This window comes from Schistocerca americana, chromosome 1, assembly GCF_021461395.2.
Source record: "Schistocerca americana isolate TAMUIC-IGC-003095 chromosome 1, iqSchAmer2.1, whole genome shotgun sequence".
Classification (NCBI taxonomy): Eukaryota; Metazoa; Arthropoda; class Insecta; order Orthoptera; family Acrididae; genus Schistocerca; species Schistocerca americana.
In genome coordinates this window covers 976,864,951-976,883,882 of record NC_060119.1, presented here as the reverse complement: position 1 = coordinate 976,883,882, position 18,932 = coordinate 976,864,951, and the positions used below count along the sequence as shown (strand labels likewise).

Below are 18,932 nucleotides of genomic sequence, written 5' to 3'. Positions count from 1 at the left end.
CATTTGCCAAGACGTTTGTTATTACATGAACTACCAGTTTTTGGGACAGTGTTATAAAAGAGGTGATTGAGTTAAAAATTTCTGACAACCCCCTCAATAAAGATGGCGGCCTGCAGCTAAGCACAGCTTGGAACCCAGCCATCAGAAGTTGAAGCAAGTGCAGCAACCGCAAGATGAAAACATTACCATATATGGCACTGGAGTGAGCACCAGTGATGTCACTGATGACAGCGCAGCTATATAAGGACGGTAGCAGCAATCATTTGACAGTCACCAATTGACAATGGCTGAGGAGAACTCGGCTGAAAGTTCGTGGAATTTAAACCACTGGTTTTGGTTGGAAGCTTGATAAAATTTTATCATTATATATCGCCACAAAATTATGCATTCGTATATACTGTCCCACTTGATAAGAAGCAATTAGGAATTTTTTGTAATATTTTAAATATTTAAAGCAGATGAAATATAGAACTTTTAAATCTCGGAACTACTAGGGACCTAACATAAACTTATTACTTCTCTATCTATGTTCTTTCAAAATAGGACCAAATCTGATAAAAATGCTGCTATAGTGACCTGAATTAAAAAAGATTAAGCGCCTTTCTTTCATTTACTTTTGTGAGTAAATGGTGACTTGTGAGTCACAAAAAGCAGCTGATTCATTCCAGAGAGTGAGCAGTTCTTATCCAATCTCTGAAAAGAATGGTTTTACCTATCTCTACAGAGTGTACAAAATTTACTATGATTACTGTAGTCAGTCACATTCTGTCAATGTGAGATTTAAAGAGGATTTGCAGCCACTAAGTGCTGGCACTTTTGCCAGCCTATCTAGCCAAGAGTGGGCACATTGTAGGCTGCATTGGAGACAACGTGCCTTCTCCATAAATACACAAGGGGTATGCTCTTAGTTTATGAGACAAACTAGAAATTTACAAGTGTAAGAAGAAATGAAGGAAGACTAGGGTTTAATCTCTCATCAACAATGAAGTCATTAGAGACTAAGCGCAAGCTCTGGCCAAGGAGGGATTTTTTTGGGGGGGGGGGGGGGGGGGGGGGGCAATCAGCTGTGTCCTTTCAAAGTAAAAAGTAACCAACCTGACATTCCCCTTAACCCCTTAACTGATTTAGGAAAATCACAAAAAATGGAAATCTGTGTAGTTATGCAGGAATTTGAACTGCTGTTCTCCCCAATATGACTCTAGTGTCTCATCACCACTGCATCACCTTACTTGGAACAAGAGGAAGAAGAAGTACCAAAGAGTACTTATGAACAGGATGACAGTGTGGCTAATGCCATCTTTGTTATGTATGACAATTTATTATAGAAACTGATTATTATCTGGTGCTAAATAAAGTGTTCAATGTTTGGTATTTCTTTGTGACAGCGAGTTGGGCAGCGCTCTCCAATACCAGAATTAGTGTGTGCATATTTTCAGTGTTCTATCACATACGGAAATGGCTTTTTGTGTGCTTTCATTGTATTTTACACTTATCTTCAGATATCACCACATGAACACTTCACTTCATGTAGTGTAGTAAATGTCACTTTTAGGCTGTTTTCCTAAACTGGTTTTTATACTGATTAAGTATTTTTACTAAACTAAACCTTTTACAAGTTCTACTCTATTACAATGCACACCAAACCTGCACCCGGACAGAAATGTCTGGAAGTCTTTGGTGCTAACTACTTCGAACAACTGAAGGACTGAAGGATGCTATAGCTTTATTGAAGCATAATGGGCATAGTGAGCATCAATCATCTGAGCTTGGAATTACAGCTAATCTCTCTTGAGGAGTAAGGGAGAAAAATTCATGAGATATGGAAAGATAGCAGAAGTAACTTGGAGGAGACAAGAATCCTGGATCAAACGAGCGGACTAGGTATAAGTCAGAAATACATAAGAAACAGTACAATTTAAAAGTTAAGTTAAAGCACACACTACACATATTGCTGTAGGGGAATACAGTGACTGTCTTGTAAAAAACATTGATTCATTTCATTTTTTCAGCCACACATCACAAAGTTTGTGAAAAATACTATAAACAGTATCAGTTGAGATTCACATTCCACTATGACATGCCATGAACTACAGGAAGCTAATTTGTGAAGAGTAAATCAACATAGCTGTAATCTTAAATGTAAAGTAATATGTAATAGACCTTTACCTTTGTTTGGACTTCAACATCGTATGCTGCTTTTTTGAGCTCAAAATCTCTCTGTGCTTTTGCAATTTCTGTATCATTCAGAAATCTGTAATACATAATAGATTAAATATATTGGATTTCTTTTGTCATACAATAATACATTATTTCCAGAAACATTTACAACAATTGCTTAAAAAACTAACCTGGCAGCCATACGTTCTTCTTCAGCAATAGCTTCTTTAATTTGGGCATCTCTCCTTGCTTCAGCTTCACCAATGCGAGCATCCCTTTTAACTTCAGCTGTCCTGGCCATACCCAAGCTTTTCAGATACCCCTATCAAAAATAAAATGAACTACAGAATATTAAAAATAACTACAAGCCACATAAACAACTACAATGTCCATGGTGCATCAAACCACAATGAGACACTTCGTGGACCAAAAGAAGAGTGTCTACTAACCAAATGCTGAAATTAGGACAATCAAGTAAGGCCGACAGACAAATTAAGAACAAAATTTTAGCTTTGAGCACCAGGAGAATGAGAATGAACGAAAATATTAGTCAGTGTGTTAATAAAGGCATTGAGTCATCCATAGGCACTTGAACAAGACTGTAAACCTGCTACCTTTCAGACAAATCCCTTTTTGAGCAAGAGTACACACTCACACTCTCTCTCTCTCTCTCTCTCTCTCTCTCTCTCTCTCTCTCTCTCTCTCACTCTCTCCCCCCCCCCTCCCCCCTGTGCAGTTAGAATGTGTCACCTGAATACACAGTGTAGTTGTACATATCCCATGCTGTTAGAATGTGTCACCCGAATACACAGTGTAGTTGTACAGCTGGTGTGTGTGTGTGTGTGTGTGTGTGTGTGCTGCCTTGAAAATGGATTCATCCAAAAACTATCAAGTTCTCAGTGTTTTTTATGTGCCTGTCAAAAACTCAACACCTCTATTATTTACTCCTAAATTATTTACATTATGCCAGAACTTTTCATCACCATACTTTTACACTGAAAGGCTAGAGGAGCAATTGGATGTAGTTCCTGAAGAGCTGGTGGAAGGAGGGTGCAGAGCATTCAAAGTATTGATTCGTGCTGTATCAATTTAGATGTGCTGTGTGTATGAAACCTCTGAACAGAACTGATAATAACAGAATTGGAGAATAATGGTGGCAATTATAGCAACAATGATTACCGATGTACAAAAGGCAGCTAAAATAATAGAAGAATTTATATGTTCAGTAAACTTGATAAAAAGGCAGTAGTGTCATATCTGTAAAAGGAACTCAAGACATTTATATCTGAAGAGGAGCAAGTAAAAGAGCTATGGCTCAGGTTTAGGAGATTTATGGGCAATGCACTTAATACTTAGTAGAACAGTATGATGGGAGGAACCCACCAAGGTGTATAGTCAACTGTATAGAAACTAAAGAACCAGAGGCTACTACATAACATGTGCAAGAAAGCCTATGGCAATAGATAGGGAGACTCTCTGAGCACTATGGGACTTAACTTCTGAGGTCATCAGTCCCCTAGAACTTAGAACTACTTAAACCTAACTAACCTAAGAACATCACACACATCCATGCCCGAGGCAGGATTCGAACCTGCTGTCGCGCGGTAGATAGGGGGAGTCTCAATGAAATGTGTTAGGACGTCATGAGGGCAATGCATGAAACCTCGAATGACTAACTTAGCACAACACCATTGAAGGATCTCTCTCAAAACCTTAATATGTAAAGGCTTTTAGTGGTACCAAAGTTAAGTGTTCAGACACTCGTAGGTGAGACAGGGAATGAAACAGAGTAACAAAGCAAAAGCAAACATTGCACACAATTTTCATATTTCTCACACCACTGCAAAGGTGGTGGTGGTGGTGGTGGTGGTGGTGGTCGTGGTGGTGATGATGATGGCTTTAAATGAACTAAGTTCCAGGACACAATGGAATCCATATCAGATTCTACACTGCATTTGAGCCTTCTTTTAACCTTAATCGACCATAAATCCCTGCTTAGGGGACACTGCCTTAAAGTAGCACTGTCTGTGTAGTGAGGTGGTTTACGCACTATAGATCCAGAGGGCAATACTGTCAGTAGGTTTGCTTCCGGCAAGGCCACCCAAAAGGGAGGAGCCAGATGAAGTGTATCCTACAATGGCCCTTTAGTATTCTTCTTCTATCCTCAACCTGTCCTTAATCTGTCCTTTTCCTGTCATCTCAAATCACAAACAAGGTGTGTGTGGGGGGGGGGGGGGGGGGGGGCGGCTCTTAGGCATAGGGAAGCCAGCTAGAGAAATAAACTCTTAAAAGAAAACTGAGAAAGTGCAGGTTCTGAGGTGGCTGCCTCACCACTTGACTAAGGAACTGTAGGCCAGTCTCTGTAAAGACATGATTAAAGAAACAACAGTAAAACACAGCTGGACAGGCTCAAAATTGAAGACTTATGGTATGAAAAAGACAACAAAAATATGTTTCTGGAATGTCAAATCAGAAAGAAGGTACCAATTACAATGGAGATGAAGTATAGATTGGGCTGGTCTTAGTGAAGTGAGATGGCTAGATTTTGGAGGAATCCAAACACAAGATGGATATACCTTTTTATACCCTCCACCTGCTGGAGAGTATACAGAGCACAGAAACGGGGTTAGACTTCTGTTAACCAAAGGAGCAAATGAACCTTATGAGATGGAAACCAGTTCCAGAAAGATTACTAATGGCATGCTTTAATAAGACCAGACTTTGTAATATCACAATTATCTAATGCTACACTGCTGTGGAAACCTCAGATACTGAAAAAAAATTTTTCTGCTCATATATAGTTTTACCACTTCTTAAGAAACATCATTAAAGGACCAGCAAGAGATATCTTGACTATTCTGGGAGATCTAAATGCAAAAGTTAGAAACAACAATGAAGGCTTAAAGCATATGATGGGAGTCCATGGCATTGGAGAAATGAATGAAAATGTTGATATGCTTTCAAACTTCCGTGTCAGTCACAATTTGATGATCGGAGGTACAGTACTTCCACACAAAAATTGCTATAACGTTACATGGGTATCCCCTGACCACAGAAAGGAAAATCAAATTGATCTTGTAGCACTGAGCAAAAAATTTAGATCACTGATGGATGTCAGAAGTAAAGGTAGAGCCAATGTTGGCAGTGATCACCACCTTATTGTCACAAATATAAATTGAAAATCATGGTTACAAATACAGACTTTAAATAATGCAACAAAATATATATGTGCGAAAATTCAGAACACAGTAACAGCAAATTAAGAATAATTCCATATTGAGCTAAGAAACAGCTGTGTGTTGTTCCATGCAGCACAGGAAAATGATGAAAATAATGTTGATGACACATGGACTCAGGTTACGGACATCTACTGCAATGTGAATAGACAGATCCTTGACTTTAAAAACCATCTGGAGAAAGGTTCAATGTCTGAGAGTACACGGAATTTGATAAACTGTAGAAAACACATTACGGCAAATTAAATATGAGTAAAAGAACAAAAAAGAAAACTCTGATACAAGCTGAGTACAGAGCTAGTGACTCTATTAAGAGAAGTGTGAGGAATGATATAAAGTGGATGCTGAACAAGCTATGAGGGCAGAGACAGCCACAGCAATCGGACACACTAGAGAACTATACAAAATCACTATAATGTTAAAAAAGCCTTGGACAAGAACAGATCTGGGAAACGCAAGGAGTGTCAATTGTTGACAGCAGGAGAACAATTTAAAAGATGGAGATGCCTTTCTCCAGTGCCTAACATGAAGCAATCCGAAGAATGGGTGAAACAATGAAAGGTATCAGATGTCAATACGAGACAACGTAAACAAACCATGTTGAAATGCTGAAATCAAAATAACCCTCAAACACAAAGAATGGGAAGGATCCAGGAAAGGACAATATTGCACCTGAGATGCTTAAAGCAGACACTGACACCCCTGTGAACGTACTGCATCCATTGTTTGAGAAGACATGGACAGAAGAGAAACTACCAAAGGATTGGAAAGACGGGCTGATAATTAATTTGCCAAGGAAAGAGGATGTTACCAGCTGGAATAACTGGCGAGCCATCACCCTCCTCTCTGTACCAAGTAAAGTACTATGCAGATTAATGCTAAATCATTTTAAGGACTCTGTGGATGCATGGCTAAGAAAGATCAAGCTGGAGTCAGAGACATCAAAGTTGTGTCAATCTCATCAATACTATGTATAATACTTGAGCAGAGTGCAGAATGGCAGAACACATTCTACCTTATGTTTATTTATTTTGAAAAGGCATTTGATTCCCTTAATTGAAGAAGAAAATGGAATGCCATCAAAGATTATCAATACTGTTAAAGCAATGCATGAGGGATACAAATGTAGGGTACTGCACAATGGGAAATTTATTGAACCTATACAAATAAATGCTGGGCTGAAGCAAAGATGTATTTTGTCACCAACCTTGTTCCTGTTGGTGATGGACAGTATAATGAAAGAGTTTTGTTGGTGGCAGAAGAAGTGTTCAATGGGGAATGCAAGACAGGCTTGAAAACCTTGATTTTGCTGCTGATCTGTATCTGTTCTTGCAAAGATATCTTGACATCAAAGAAAATCTGGCAAGACTGAAAGAGGAAGCAAAAATTGTAAAGACTGCAAGAGGAAACAAAAATTATAGGACTAAAAGTAAACGCTCAGAAAACTCAAAAAATGAGAATGCAATCTGAAAAACAGACAAAGCTAACAGTGTATGGAAATGAATTTGAACAAGTAGATTCCTTTGTATTCTAGGAAGTACCATTTGTAAAGATGGAGAGGCAGAGGAAGATATAAAGATTGAGATACTGAAGGCAAATGGAGCCTTTGTACAACCATATCCTGTCTGGCACAATAAGAACATCTCAAGACTAACCAAGCTGTGACTGTTCAACAGAAATTTAAAGCCAGTCTTCCTGTATAGTTTTGAAACATAGAAGGTAACAAACATGACTGTAAACCAGCTGCAAGTCTTTATTAACCAGTGTCTTTAGCAAATTATAAATGTGACGTGGCCAGATGTAACATCAAATGAACTGTGGGAAATGACAAAGCTGTGGCCAATTCTTGAGCAAATAAAGAAAGGAAATGGAGGTGGACTGGTCACACAATATGCAAAGAACATGGAGCTACTGAAAAGACAGCACTGGATTGGAACCCACAAGAAGCACGGAGAAGTGACCTCCAAAGAAAGACATTGAAAAAAATGGTGGGAGAAGAACCTCTCAAAGACTTAAGACATGGAATGAAGTGAAATGTTTTGCAGCCAGCAGAACCAATGGAAGGTCATTACTGCTGCCCTTTTATGTTCCAAAAGGAGCCTCGGTGGCTCAGATGGATAGAGCGTCTGCCATGTAAGCAGGAGATCCCTGGTTCGAGTACTGGTTGGGGCACACATTTTCACCTGTCCCCATTGATATATATCAATGCCCGTCAGCAGCTGAAGGTGTTGAATCAATTCTAATTTCATTCTAGGCAGCTGCAGGTCATCAATGGTGTCTGTTCTTTCGGACTTGTCCAAAAGAACAGACATCTTATCCATATATCCAGTATACAGTTCTGGCAATACTGGCCATGACCCATGACCTTCTTCTTCAGTGCAGATGCACACATATTCACAGAACTCTTACGGGACTTGGTAAGAATGTCTTCCACGAGTAATGAGTGTGTTGGGGTGGGACACTATGAATGTAGTATGTGGACATACAAGGTGAGAATGTGGGTCTCAGGGAAGGCATGCGCAAGATAGTCCCTGCAGTCACGTTATCCTCTGTGCCCTCAGTGGCTCAGATGGATAGAGCGTCTGCCATGCAAGCAGGAGATCCCAGGTTTGAGTCCTGGTCGGGGCACACATTTTCACCTATCCCCATTGATATATATCAACGCCCGTCAGCAGATGAAGGTGTTAAATTAAATCTAATTTTGTTCTTGGTGGCTGCAGGTCATCAATGGCATCTGTTCTTTCGGACATGTCCGAAAGAACAGTCACCATTTCCATATAAGTGTATATAGAGAAGGGCAGCATGAAAAGTCACAGGTTAGTCTGATCCATGGGTCAGTGTCATGAAAACCCTGCTTAGAAAGTTTCTGGAGCAACTTTAAGTGATTAATCTGGGAATGTATTATAACCTACTACTATCAGTCCCATAGTTATCGCAAAGACAAGGCCAAACTAATTACAGCACATACAGAGGCATATATACAATCATTCTTCTCATGCTCCATATGTGAAAGGAACTAGAAAAAAGCCTAATAACTGGCACAATGGCATGGCCCTCTGCCAAGCACTTCACAGTGATCTGCAGAGTATGGATGTTTATGTAGATTTGACATTCGGTTTCCTCCATTTAGCACATACCATTTTGTCACAATGTGACTTTTATATGCCAGTACTAAAAAATGAGCAACACACATGTAACCTGAATGACAAGTAAAATAATTTTGCAATATGAATTATTAGATAGGAATTACGATTCTACTAACTGGCATTCCCGCTCTCTCTTCTCCGTAACTCATTATTATAGCTTTATCTCTGATGAATTGCTTGGCCTTAGTGACATGACCATCATTCCATAGTATTGATATTCCAGCACAGGATCGATAGTGATTTCCATAATGAGGTTTCACAAAAACTGAAAAACCTGTCCCTTTCTGCTTTTTAATCCATGTGTGTGTCAACAGAAACAAGACTTTTCAAGCTTTAAGAACTTCACATATTATATCTTTAACACTCTGTGTTAGTATCCAATCTTGACTACTGTATTTCAAATTTATACATTTTAACATTACTAAAGAGTAGTTTTATCATTTTAACAAGAAAAGCAGCTTCTAAAATTGAAACATGAAACAAAACACATGGTATTTTCAGGAAATCTTGGGGACTGATTGGGTAGGATCCACAACACCAGAAAGGGTGAATCAGTAAATGAAATAGTTTTAAGTGCTGGAGAGAAATGATAATTTTATGGTGAAAGGAACATGGCTACAGGTAACCAAACTTATTCATTTCCAACAAGTCTTTGAGTCATGGGCATTGAGTTGCATACAAAAAATAAAAGTAACTGTGTTGGCTGGTGATGATATTTTGTGTGTCAAAATATTGGGATAACATATACGGAAAACAATTGCATGTATGAGAGAAAAGCAATTTGAGCAATATAAATGAGAACTAAGGCAAAGAAAGAACAGAACCAGGAACTAGGCAGTAAATCTTAGACAGGCAGATCATGTAGAAAGACTTTCAAAAACAAGGCTAATAAAGAAATCAATCAAGGCAAAACTTGGACAAGAAAGATAAACTTGACAAAGTCCTGGGTAATAACTGTTATGGTATGTGTAAGAAACTTTAACAAAAGAGAACAGTGATCTGATAACAGTAACAGAGAGCTGAAAACAGAGATAAATGGAGAAAAGTTACATTATAGACTCATGTCCAACATGGACTGCAGAACAAAGAAAATACATAAGCACGGAATGTGCTGTGGCAGGTATAAATTAGAAATCAGTTACAACTGCACACACAATATTGAATGGTCATGAAAAATAATCTGATACATTTGACGTACAACTTCTAAGTTTAGGAAGCTGACAAGTACATCACAGACCTTGCAATTCCACTAAAGTATAAGTTTCAGATGAGAATTGTTGAACACAAATGAAAATGTGATATTCTCTCAGCAACAGTTTTGATTCCAGAAGGGTCCTTTTACTGAACATAAAAGGTTTATATTAAATTATGCAGCATCATATTTTGGATCCTGCGGAACAGTCTTCAATGCTTTGGCCCTTGTGGCACCTAGATGAATGCTTCTATGTGGTAGGTACTGTAAGAGTCAAAGCACCTGAAGATGGCTCCATAACATATAGAAAACCAAAATGCATAATTTAAAATAACTTTATTCTTGGCAACTGTAGACAGAAGGTATTATATACATTCATTTAAACTTTTGCATTTTAGAGACTATATCATTTTTCCCATGGTTCAGATGGAGTGCGTAAGAAATGTTATTGAACAAAAATATCTATTGCTTTTTACACGAACTGTTTTGCTTTCTGCGGAACTGTCTGGCTAATTTTATCACTGACACTGAAAAAGTACCTGTTAAAATATTTTACAAATACACAAACTGCACTCCATATGTTCATTTTCTAAGACTGCTTTGGCTCGCTAACAATTTTTGTCGGCTATAAAGGTCAAAAATGGAAAAAAAAATCTATAAACATAATGGTGTTATCTGTCAGATAAGATGAGATAAATAATTTATGTTGATTCCTTAATTAGTACCAATAACATGGCACAAATGTATTATTTAACTTTTGTAAGTTAATATAAGCCAAACTTCCCCCATCAATATTACTTTTAAGGACAACTGATATTTATATACACTCCTGGAAATGGAAAAAAGAACACATTGACACCGGTGTGTCAGACCCACCATACTTGCTCCGGACACTGCGAGAGGGCTGTACAAGCAATGATCACACGCACGGCACAGCGGACACACCAGGAACCGCGGTGTTGGCCGTCGAATGGCGCTAGCTGCGCAGCATTTGTGCACCGCCGCCGTCAGTGTCAGCCAGTTTGCCGTGGCATACGGAGCTCCATCGCAGTCTTTAACACTGGTAGCATGCCGCGACAGCGTGGACGTGAACCGTATGTGCAGTTGACGGACTTTGAGCGAGGGCGTATAGTGGGCATGCGGGAGGCCGGGTGGACGTACCGCCGAATTGCTCAACACGTGGGGCGTGAGGTCTCGACAGTACATCGATGTTGTCGCCAGTGGTCGGCAGAAGGTGCACGTGCCCGTCGACCTGGGACCGGACCGCAGCGACGCACGGATGCACGCCAAGACCGTAGGATCCTACGCAGTGCCGTAGGGGACCGCACCGCCACTTCCCAGCAAATTAGGGACACTGTTGCCCCTGGGGTATCGGCGAGGACCATTCGCAACCGTCTCCATGAAGCTGGGCTACGGTCCCGCACACCGTTAGGCCGTCTTCCGCTCACGCCCCAACATCGTGCAGCCCGCCTCCAGTGGTGTCGCGACAGGCGTGAATGGAGGGACGAATGGAGACGTGTCGCCTTCAGCGATGAGAGTCGCTTCTGCCTTGGTGCCAATGATGGTCGTATGCGTGTTTGGCGCCGTGCAGGTGAGCGCCACAATCAGGACTGCATATGACCGAGGCACACAGGGCCAACACCCGGCATCATGGTGTGGGGAGCGATCTCCTACACTGGCCGTACACCACTGGTGATCGTCGAGGGGACACTGAATAGTGCACGGTACATCCAAACCGTCATCGAACCAATCGTTCTACCATTCCTAGACTGGCAAGGGAACTTGCTGTTCCAACAGGACAATGCACGTCCGCATGTATCACGTGCCACCCAACATGCTCTAGAAGGTGTAAGTCAACTACCCTGGCCAGCAAGATCTCCGTATCTGTCCCCCATTGAGCATGTTTGGGACTGGATGAAGTGTCGTCTCACGCGGTCTGCACGTCCAGCACGAACGCTGGTCCAACTGAGGCGCCAGGTGGAAATGGCATGGCAAGCCGTTCCACAGGACTACATCCAGCATCTCTACGATCGTCTCCATGGGAGAATAGCAGCCTGCATTGCTGCGAAAGGTGGATATACACTGTACTAGTGCCGACATTGTGCATGCTCTGTTGCCTGTGTCTATGTGCCTGTGGTTGTGTCAGTGTGATCATGTGATGTATCTGACCCCAGGAATGTGTCAATAAAGTTTCCCCTTCCTGGGACAATGAATTCACGGTGTTCTTATTTCAATTTCCAGGAGTGTACTTATCACATCACCAAAAATGTTAAACTTTATCTTGTTTGAAATGATTTCTTATGCCTTGATAATCTATTATCTATAACAAATAACATGACAATTCAATTATTAACGAGGAAATCAGTTAAGTAATTACTAATAGTCCAGCAAATTACTGTAGAATGCATCAATGTATGGGATGTTTAAAATGCATTAAATGTCAGTTATAAATACAAATACATTTCTAGATAAAGTCCTCTATATCTTTGTCAGCTGTTTCTACGAAGATATACTAAAATTTGTTACCAGCACAGCAACAGAGAAGAGATGGGTAACAAAGTGAATTAACAAACCTTTCTGTGAAAAACATAAATTGTGTGGAGTGGTCACGACACACATACATGAGCTACTGCATTCATATTGTAAGTACTTTTTCCATGTTGAGAGGTGATATTTAAAGATAATAACAGTTGAATGATAAGACCAAAATTAATTATTCCAATAACTAAAGCAGAACAGTGCAGAAGGAAATAGAGAACTCTGTCATAGAAAAGAATAGCCATTACAGGAAAAGATTTAGTCATTAAAGAAAAGAACCATATGGTACACAAAAGCAAACATTTTTACCAATTTCTTCCATTATGAAATACAGAAAACGAGCTAGAGACAGCTCAAAGGGTAAGATTTCTCATAATTGAAAGACAGTATTACAAGCATTTAATAAGTCTGCTGTTAAGTCGACTTCTATGAAATGAACGTAAGCATGTTACTGTTACACCCTTTTAGAACTATATCAATACAGATACAGTGTTAATAATTACTGACCAGTCTAAGAACAGTCTCCTCTAACAGTACTTTTGAACATAATTTAGCTATTATGTATACGCAAAAATTAGATTTTGTGTACTTGAATTCTATAGAGGACTTTCCACCACATGTACAATCTATTACTTCTTTAACAACACATTTAAATGATAAAACATCACAAACCAGAATTTTCTGCAATTTGTTTTATGCATTTCACTGTGCAAATCACAACATATTTTAGGTAATGACAAATTTTATGGCGTATGAAGCAAAACAGTCAATTAATAGAAAGCAGTGAGACACACTAGGTATATCTATCACTATCCTTGAAGAACTGTCTTCTGACTTGGAACAAAGCTTTACCTGCCACCACATGTTTCAATACAATGATAACTTCAGTTCTTTACAAATATATGAATGATCCTTTATTCTGAGTATGCACTACAGACCTCACTGTCATGTGCCCAAATGAAAATATCCTCTTTATTATATTATAATACCTTCTTAGATAGCCGGAGCTGAGATTATCTTTACTGTAAATGCACAAATGTGACATAGTAAATTATCACTGAGATTACTGATAGTTTTTCTGTAACTAGATAACACCAAAATATGTAGGGAAAAGAAATATACACAGCACAAGGGAGGATGTAATATCAAAAATAAGAGAACATGGGGTAAGCCAACATCTAAAACAGACTGTTCCAGATTTCTTGCTGAGCATGTTAGTCAGAACATTAAACAGAAATTGTGTTATGTAGCTCTTAACCACTTAAGTTCAACAACGTTTATTTTTATATGTGGCTGCTGAAAGCAGTCAGGCAGCATACTTTGTTTATGCCCATTTATTAATGTCACCAGGAACAATATTCCAGGGTAATTCTATATTTAGACACTGGCTATTCACTGATAGAAATAACACAACATGGATTTCATGTATACCTACAAATCTACTTTAGATAACCATTCAGGCAACTAAGAATACCAAACACCAGACACTCAATATACAGAGTGTTTCTCAGTTGTCCCACAAACTCTTACTACACACAGTGAACTTAGTAGATAATTATTTGAATCGGAAGCCATGTCCAGAGATCAACAGCTTATTTTCATTCAGTCATTGTGTAGTATGGATCTGTATGTCTATCATATATGTATTGTTGAAATGATTGCCTAGTAGTATAACAACTACACCTACCAAGCTGTTCTGAATATGTCATTATTGATGAGAGAATATAATAATTTATCAAATCATAATATAATTATTTTATTTAGATCATGTAATTTTCATTCAAAAACTGCAGTATATTTATTTTTACTGTTTATTGTGTTGCTGAACTGGTTGCCTAACAGTACAGGAAGAGCAAAATAGAACTAGACTGGAAAATACTTCTATTAATGTTGTGGAAATGACATTCGTTAATGAACAGGAGGATTGCCCACCACAGAAAATGCTGGAAACCATGATTTCAATGCACTACGTCATGTGTCTATGCATGCACATGTCCCACATGCTCTGTCCTGAGTGAATGAGAAAAGCACACATTGTTAATGACTGACTGAATGCAACACAAAATGGTGATAATCATAAAACAGATCTTGTTCATGGTCAACTGTTATGCAAGGCACAATTCATGGAAGATATGTGCAGAACTTTTTGTGCAAGAATGTAAGACTGGAAGTATTTTGGCAAAACTTCCAGCAAAATCTGCAAAGCAAAACAGTGGCAAAATGGCACAAAATGGGTTCCATAGTAAATAAAAACAACAACTATCTGAAGAGTTCAAACACCAGAAAGCATTGCTCGAGCAAAGGAAAGCATGAAACAAAATGATGAAATTGGAATGAAGAGATCATCATCTTGAAACATCAGTTATATGTATTCATACAAATTTACTGTTGTGGACAAGTTAAACCATGCAGACAAACTTTGGTATGTTGAGTTCTGCCAGTGGTTTCTGAGTGAACTGGAATCAGTGCTTTTGGATCATCAGTTTTTCATTTTTTCGAGTAAGCGCTCTTTCAGCTCGTCAGGGTACATGAGCTTAAGCTTGCAGAACATGGGTTACTGTGCATCAAAAAATCTCCAGTAGTACTCTGATAAACCATTGCATAACCTCATGATTGGTATACGGTGCACGTTGTCTCTTGTCAACACTGTAAAATGATATTTCAACACAGTATTTCACTAAACTGTTCATGCTAACTGATATGTCCAGAACTGTTTAGTCTATAAGTGGATCAACTCACAGAAGACGAATGACTGTCTAGGAATTATCAGCAATACAGAGAAAAAGGAAAAAAGCAGTTGAAGGTATTAAAAGAATATAGCAGATGGCTGGGGATGGCTGACAACAAGAAGAAAAAAGGATGAGCCAGCTACTCTGCAACACACTAATACCTCCAGCCTAAAACACAAGGCTAGAGGAATACAGATAGGGAAAAAACAAACACCACGGTGAATAAACAGCAAGGAAAGAGTGAGGAAGGGTTAAAATGAAAGGATAATGGAGGCCTGGGAGAGAAGGCCAGATGTCTACCCCAGATTGTGCGATAAAAGCCCCCCCCCCCCCCCCCCCCCTCATGAATAAAAGGTGAAACTATATCGGCCTCTGAGGCATTGTCTCACACCATTGGCAGTGTGGCGGGAAAGTTAAAAGCCCGCTGCAGAGTGTCTAAAATTGGGCAATCGGACAAGATGTGGATAACAGTCATGTGGAAACCACAGCAACACCTAGGTGGGGCCTCACAATAGAGGAGATGACCATGAGTCAGGCAAGTATGCCCAAAGCAGAGCTGGCAAAGGACAATAGAGCCCCTGCAAGTGTATTGCATGGATGACCGCCATACATTTGACGTCTGCTTGATAACACATCATTTATTTTATGTACTGACGGTGTGCCATTCAGTATCCCAGATCCCAAAAACTTTACAGTTTAAGACCGATCGGAGATCAGTCTCCGGCGGGCCGATCTCCAGTTTTGGTTCAACGGTAGCCTGTTTCGTCAGCCTGTCAGGAAGTTCATTGCCTGGGATCCTGACATGTCCTGAGTTCTAAATGAAGGACACTGAATGTTCACTGTTTCCAAGAGCAAAAAGAGACTCCTGGATAGTCATCACCAAAGGATGATGAGGGAAGCACTACTGTATTTACTCGAATCCAAGCCGCACTTTTTTTCTGGTTTTTGTAATCCAAAAAACTGCCTACGGCTTAGAATCGAGTGCAAAGGAAGCGGAAGTTCTGAAAAATGTTGGTAGGTGCCGCCACAACTAACTTCTGCCGTCGAATATATGTAGCGCTACACAGGCATGCTTTGTAGGCACAAAGATAAATACTGGCGCCAAAATGTCTGAGTCAGTAAATAAATAAAAAAAAGGGGTGGAAGACGAGCTTTTTTTTCTCTGCCCCGAGTTTCGACCACTGCATTTTCATACATTATCCAACGAAGTAAATACAAATTCCGTATTGTTCATCTTCGAATGTAGTAGCATTTCAATGTACTACGAAAATTCGACTGGCAAGACTGTTTGGGATGTTTGTCAATATGGTCAACTCTACGTTCTGAATTTTTTCCTACCCGGTTGCTAATAGGAACCTAATGAAATGTGAATTGCATGCAGTATTCTCTTCACCATAAGAATAATATGAATGTAAACATTTTGTCATGTATTCTTTCGTGTTTGCTGCTATCTCATTTAAATCCTGTCTGCCTAATAAACTACGAAAATAGAGTGAGAAAACAGCAAACGTGTAAGAATATACGTATTGTGTCATGTTTATATTCGTATTATTCTTATGCCTAATAGTGATACAGTCAGAAACGAAGCACGGCAACTGACTAGATTTTTAAATCTAAGATGACTAATTTCTGTGCAGAATTTGATGTACTAAAGAAGCGGCTGCAAAGATTTTCAAACGGAGAAAAATTTTCGCCTAACTCTCAATCAGAACATGTTCTATCATACACAGTCTATTATTTGGTTCGTGTTGATCATTATCACAGAAAGCAGCAGTGTAAGTAACAACAAATAGCAGTCTCTTGCCATTCTTTCCCTAATGAAACGATTCCTCTCTCTTTTTTTTTTTTTTTTTTTTAATTGTAAGCGGCGGTAGGGCGCACAAAAGCAAGCCATGCCGCGAGCGGTGACAGCTGTAAACACACACTATCAGAATGCGACAAACAATGCATGACAAAGTACAGTATTGCATTTTCAGCTTAGAGTGACGTAAACACCTACAACAAAGAAAACGGCACTTATCAGATCAAAGCAAAATAAGCAATTGATTCAAACCAGAGGAAGCACGTAAAAAAGGAAGGGTACCCGTATAAATATGGACGGAGGGCCTGACGCATAGCAATAGCTACCTGGTAAAGCTTAACAGCTAAGCTTACAACTCGAACCAAACTACTGTAGCTGTATCGTCATTCATTCGACCTAAATTGTGTCTCAAATTACAATGGACCAACTTTGTTTCGATTTGGAAGTGCGGCCTAAAACTTTTATCTCCCCTTGAATTTAGAGTCTCAAATTTCAGGTGAGGCTTAGATTCGGGAAATTTTTTTTCCTTTTATTTCGAGTCTCATTGTTCAGGTGCGGCTCAGATTCGAGTGCAGCTTAGATTCGAGTAAATACGGTAGTCATGGGCTTGTAGGCTGCTTAAGAGTCACTACAGATAATGAAGGACACACCTGCACAGGAGCGGATATGCTCAAGAGCTCGAGAGATGACTACCAACTGTGTAGTGAAAACACTGCACTCTCGAACTAGGAGCACTGTTCATTACGTTCAGCATGAGTGTAAGAGAAGCCAACATGACCATCATCCATTGAGCTGGAATTCGCTCAAAATAGAGAAAAATTGCCAGTGCAGGGGTCTCAGGTGGAACTGAGCATTTTGGGCCTTGAGATAGGTCCAGACAAAGCTGTGGCTGAGGCATGGGCCATGGAGGTGTACGTTAGTGGGCCAGCAGGAAAGGTGGTAGAGGGAAAGTGTTGAGTGCAATAAGTAGCGACCAGACACTAACTGCAATTGGAATCCCTGGTCTGGGCTGCCATTTCAAGAGATGGATTGGCATGCGAGGGAAACGGAGATGGTAATTGGGACAGTGAGGGAAACTATGAATGTGGGCGGTATAATGCCGAAGCAGTTGTTGTCACCTGATCTGCAATAGATGAAATCCAGCTTCCATGAGAAGGCTGTTCACTGGGCTCATTCGGAAAGCTTCCATCACAAGCCAAACTCTACAATGCCGTATATGGTCCAGTAGCTGCAATGCTCAGGGTGTTGCTGAACCATACACCAGGCTCCCATAGTCAAGATGGGACTGCGCAAGGGCTTTTACAGCTGCAGCAGTGTAAGGTGATCAGCACCCCTGTCAGTGTGGCTAAGGCAACACTGATGATGCTGCCAGCACTTTTCCTTAAGCTGACAAAGATGGGGTAGCCAAGTTAAGTGGTGTTGAAGACCAGTCCAAAAAACCGGTAAATCTCCACTACATTAAAGAGTTGGTCATCGAGGAAAAGACCCATATGTGGATGGACAGTATGATGATGACAGAAGCGCATGATGGTTGCTGAAAATTGCAAGCTGTGAGCAAGGGCCCATGACTGCACCTTTTGTATGGCTCCCTGCAACCGGCATTCAGCCACACCAATAGAAGAGAAGCAGAAGGAAATCCAAAAATTGCCAGCATACAAGAAGAGGATACTAAGGACCCCACTGCTGCTGTGAGACTATTAATGGCAATTAAAAAGAGTGGGACAGTCAGTACAGAGCCCTGTGGGACCCCATTCTCTTGGATGCAGGGTAAACTGTGTGAATCACCGCCTCGAACTCAAAGTGTGCAGTGACAAAAAGTTCTGTATAAAAATTGGAAGTGGGCCCCTGAGACGTCACACGTGCAGTGTACCAAGGATGCGGTGTTGCCAAGTGGTATCGAAGGCTTTTGTAAGGTAAAAAAAAAAAAAAAAAAAAAAAAAAAAGACAGCAATAATGTGTTGACATTGCGAAAAAGCCATTCAGATGGCAGCCTCCAGGTAAACCAAGTTATCAGTGGTGGAGCGACTTTGGCGAAAACCGCCCTGGGACGGAGCCAGAAGCCCCCCCCCCCCACGCTCAAGGAGCCAATACAACTGCCAGCTCACCATACATTTGAGCAGCTTGCACAGAACA

The 18,932-nt window shown here is 40.1% G+C and overlaps 1 protein-coding gene across 2 annotated transcripts in view; it reads right to left on the bottom strand.

The window, feature by feature from the left end:
• LOC124615740 (flotillin-1) overlaps window positions 1–18,932 on the bottom strand; it is a 142,763-nt gene that overhangs the window by 47,967 nt on the left and 75,864 nt on the right. For both annotated transcript variants that reach the window (XM_047143825.1, XM_047143835.1), the window contains 2 exons: window positions 2,349–2,479; window positions 2,167–2,251 (listed from right to left, as the gene is read on the bottom strand). In XM_047143825.1, the coding sequence (XP_046999781.1) occupies window positions 2,167–2,251; window positions 2,349–2,479 (216 nt within the window). The remainder of the gene's footprint in view (window positions 1–2,166; window positions 2,252–2,348; window positions 2,480–18,932) is intronic.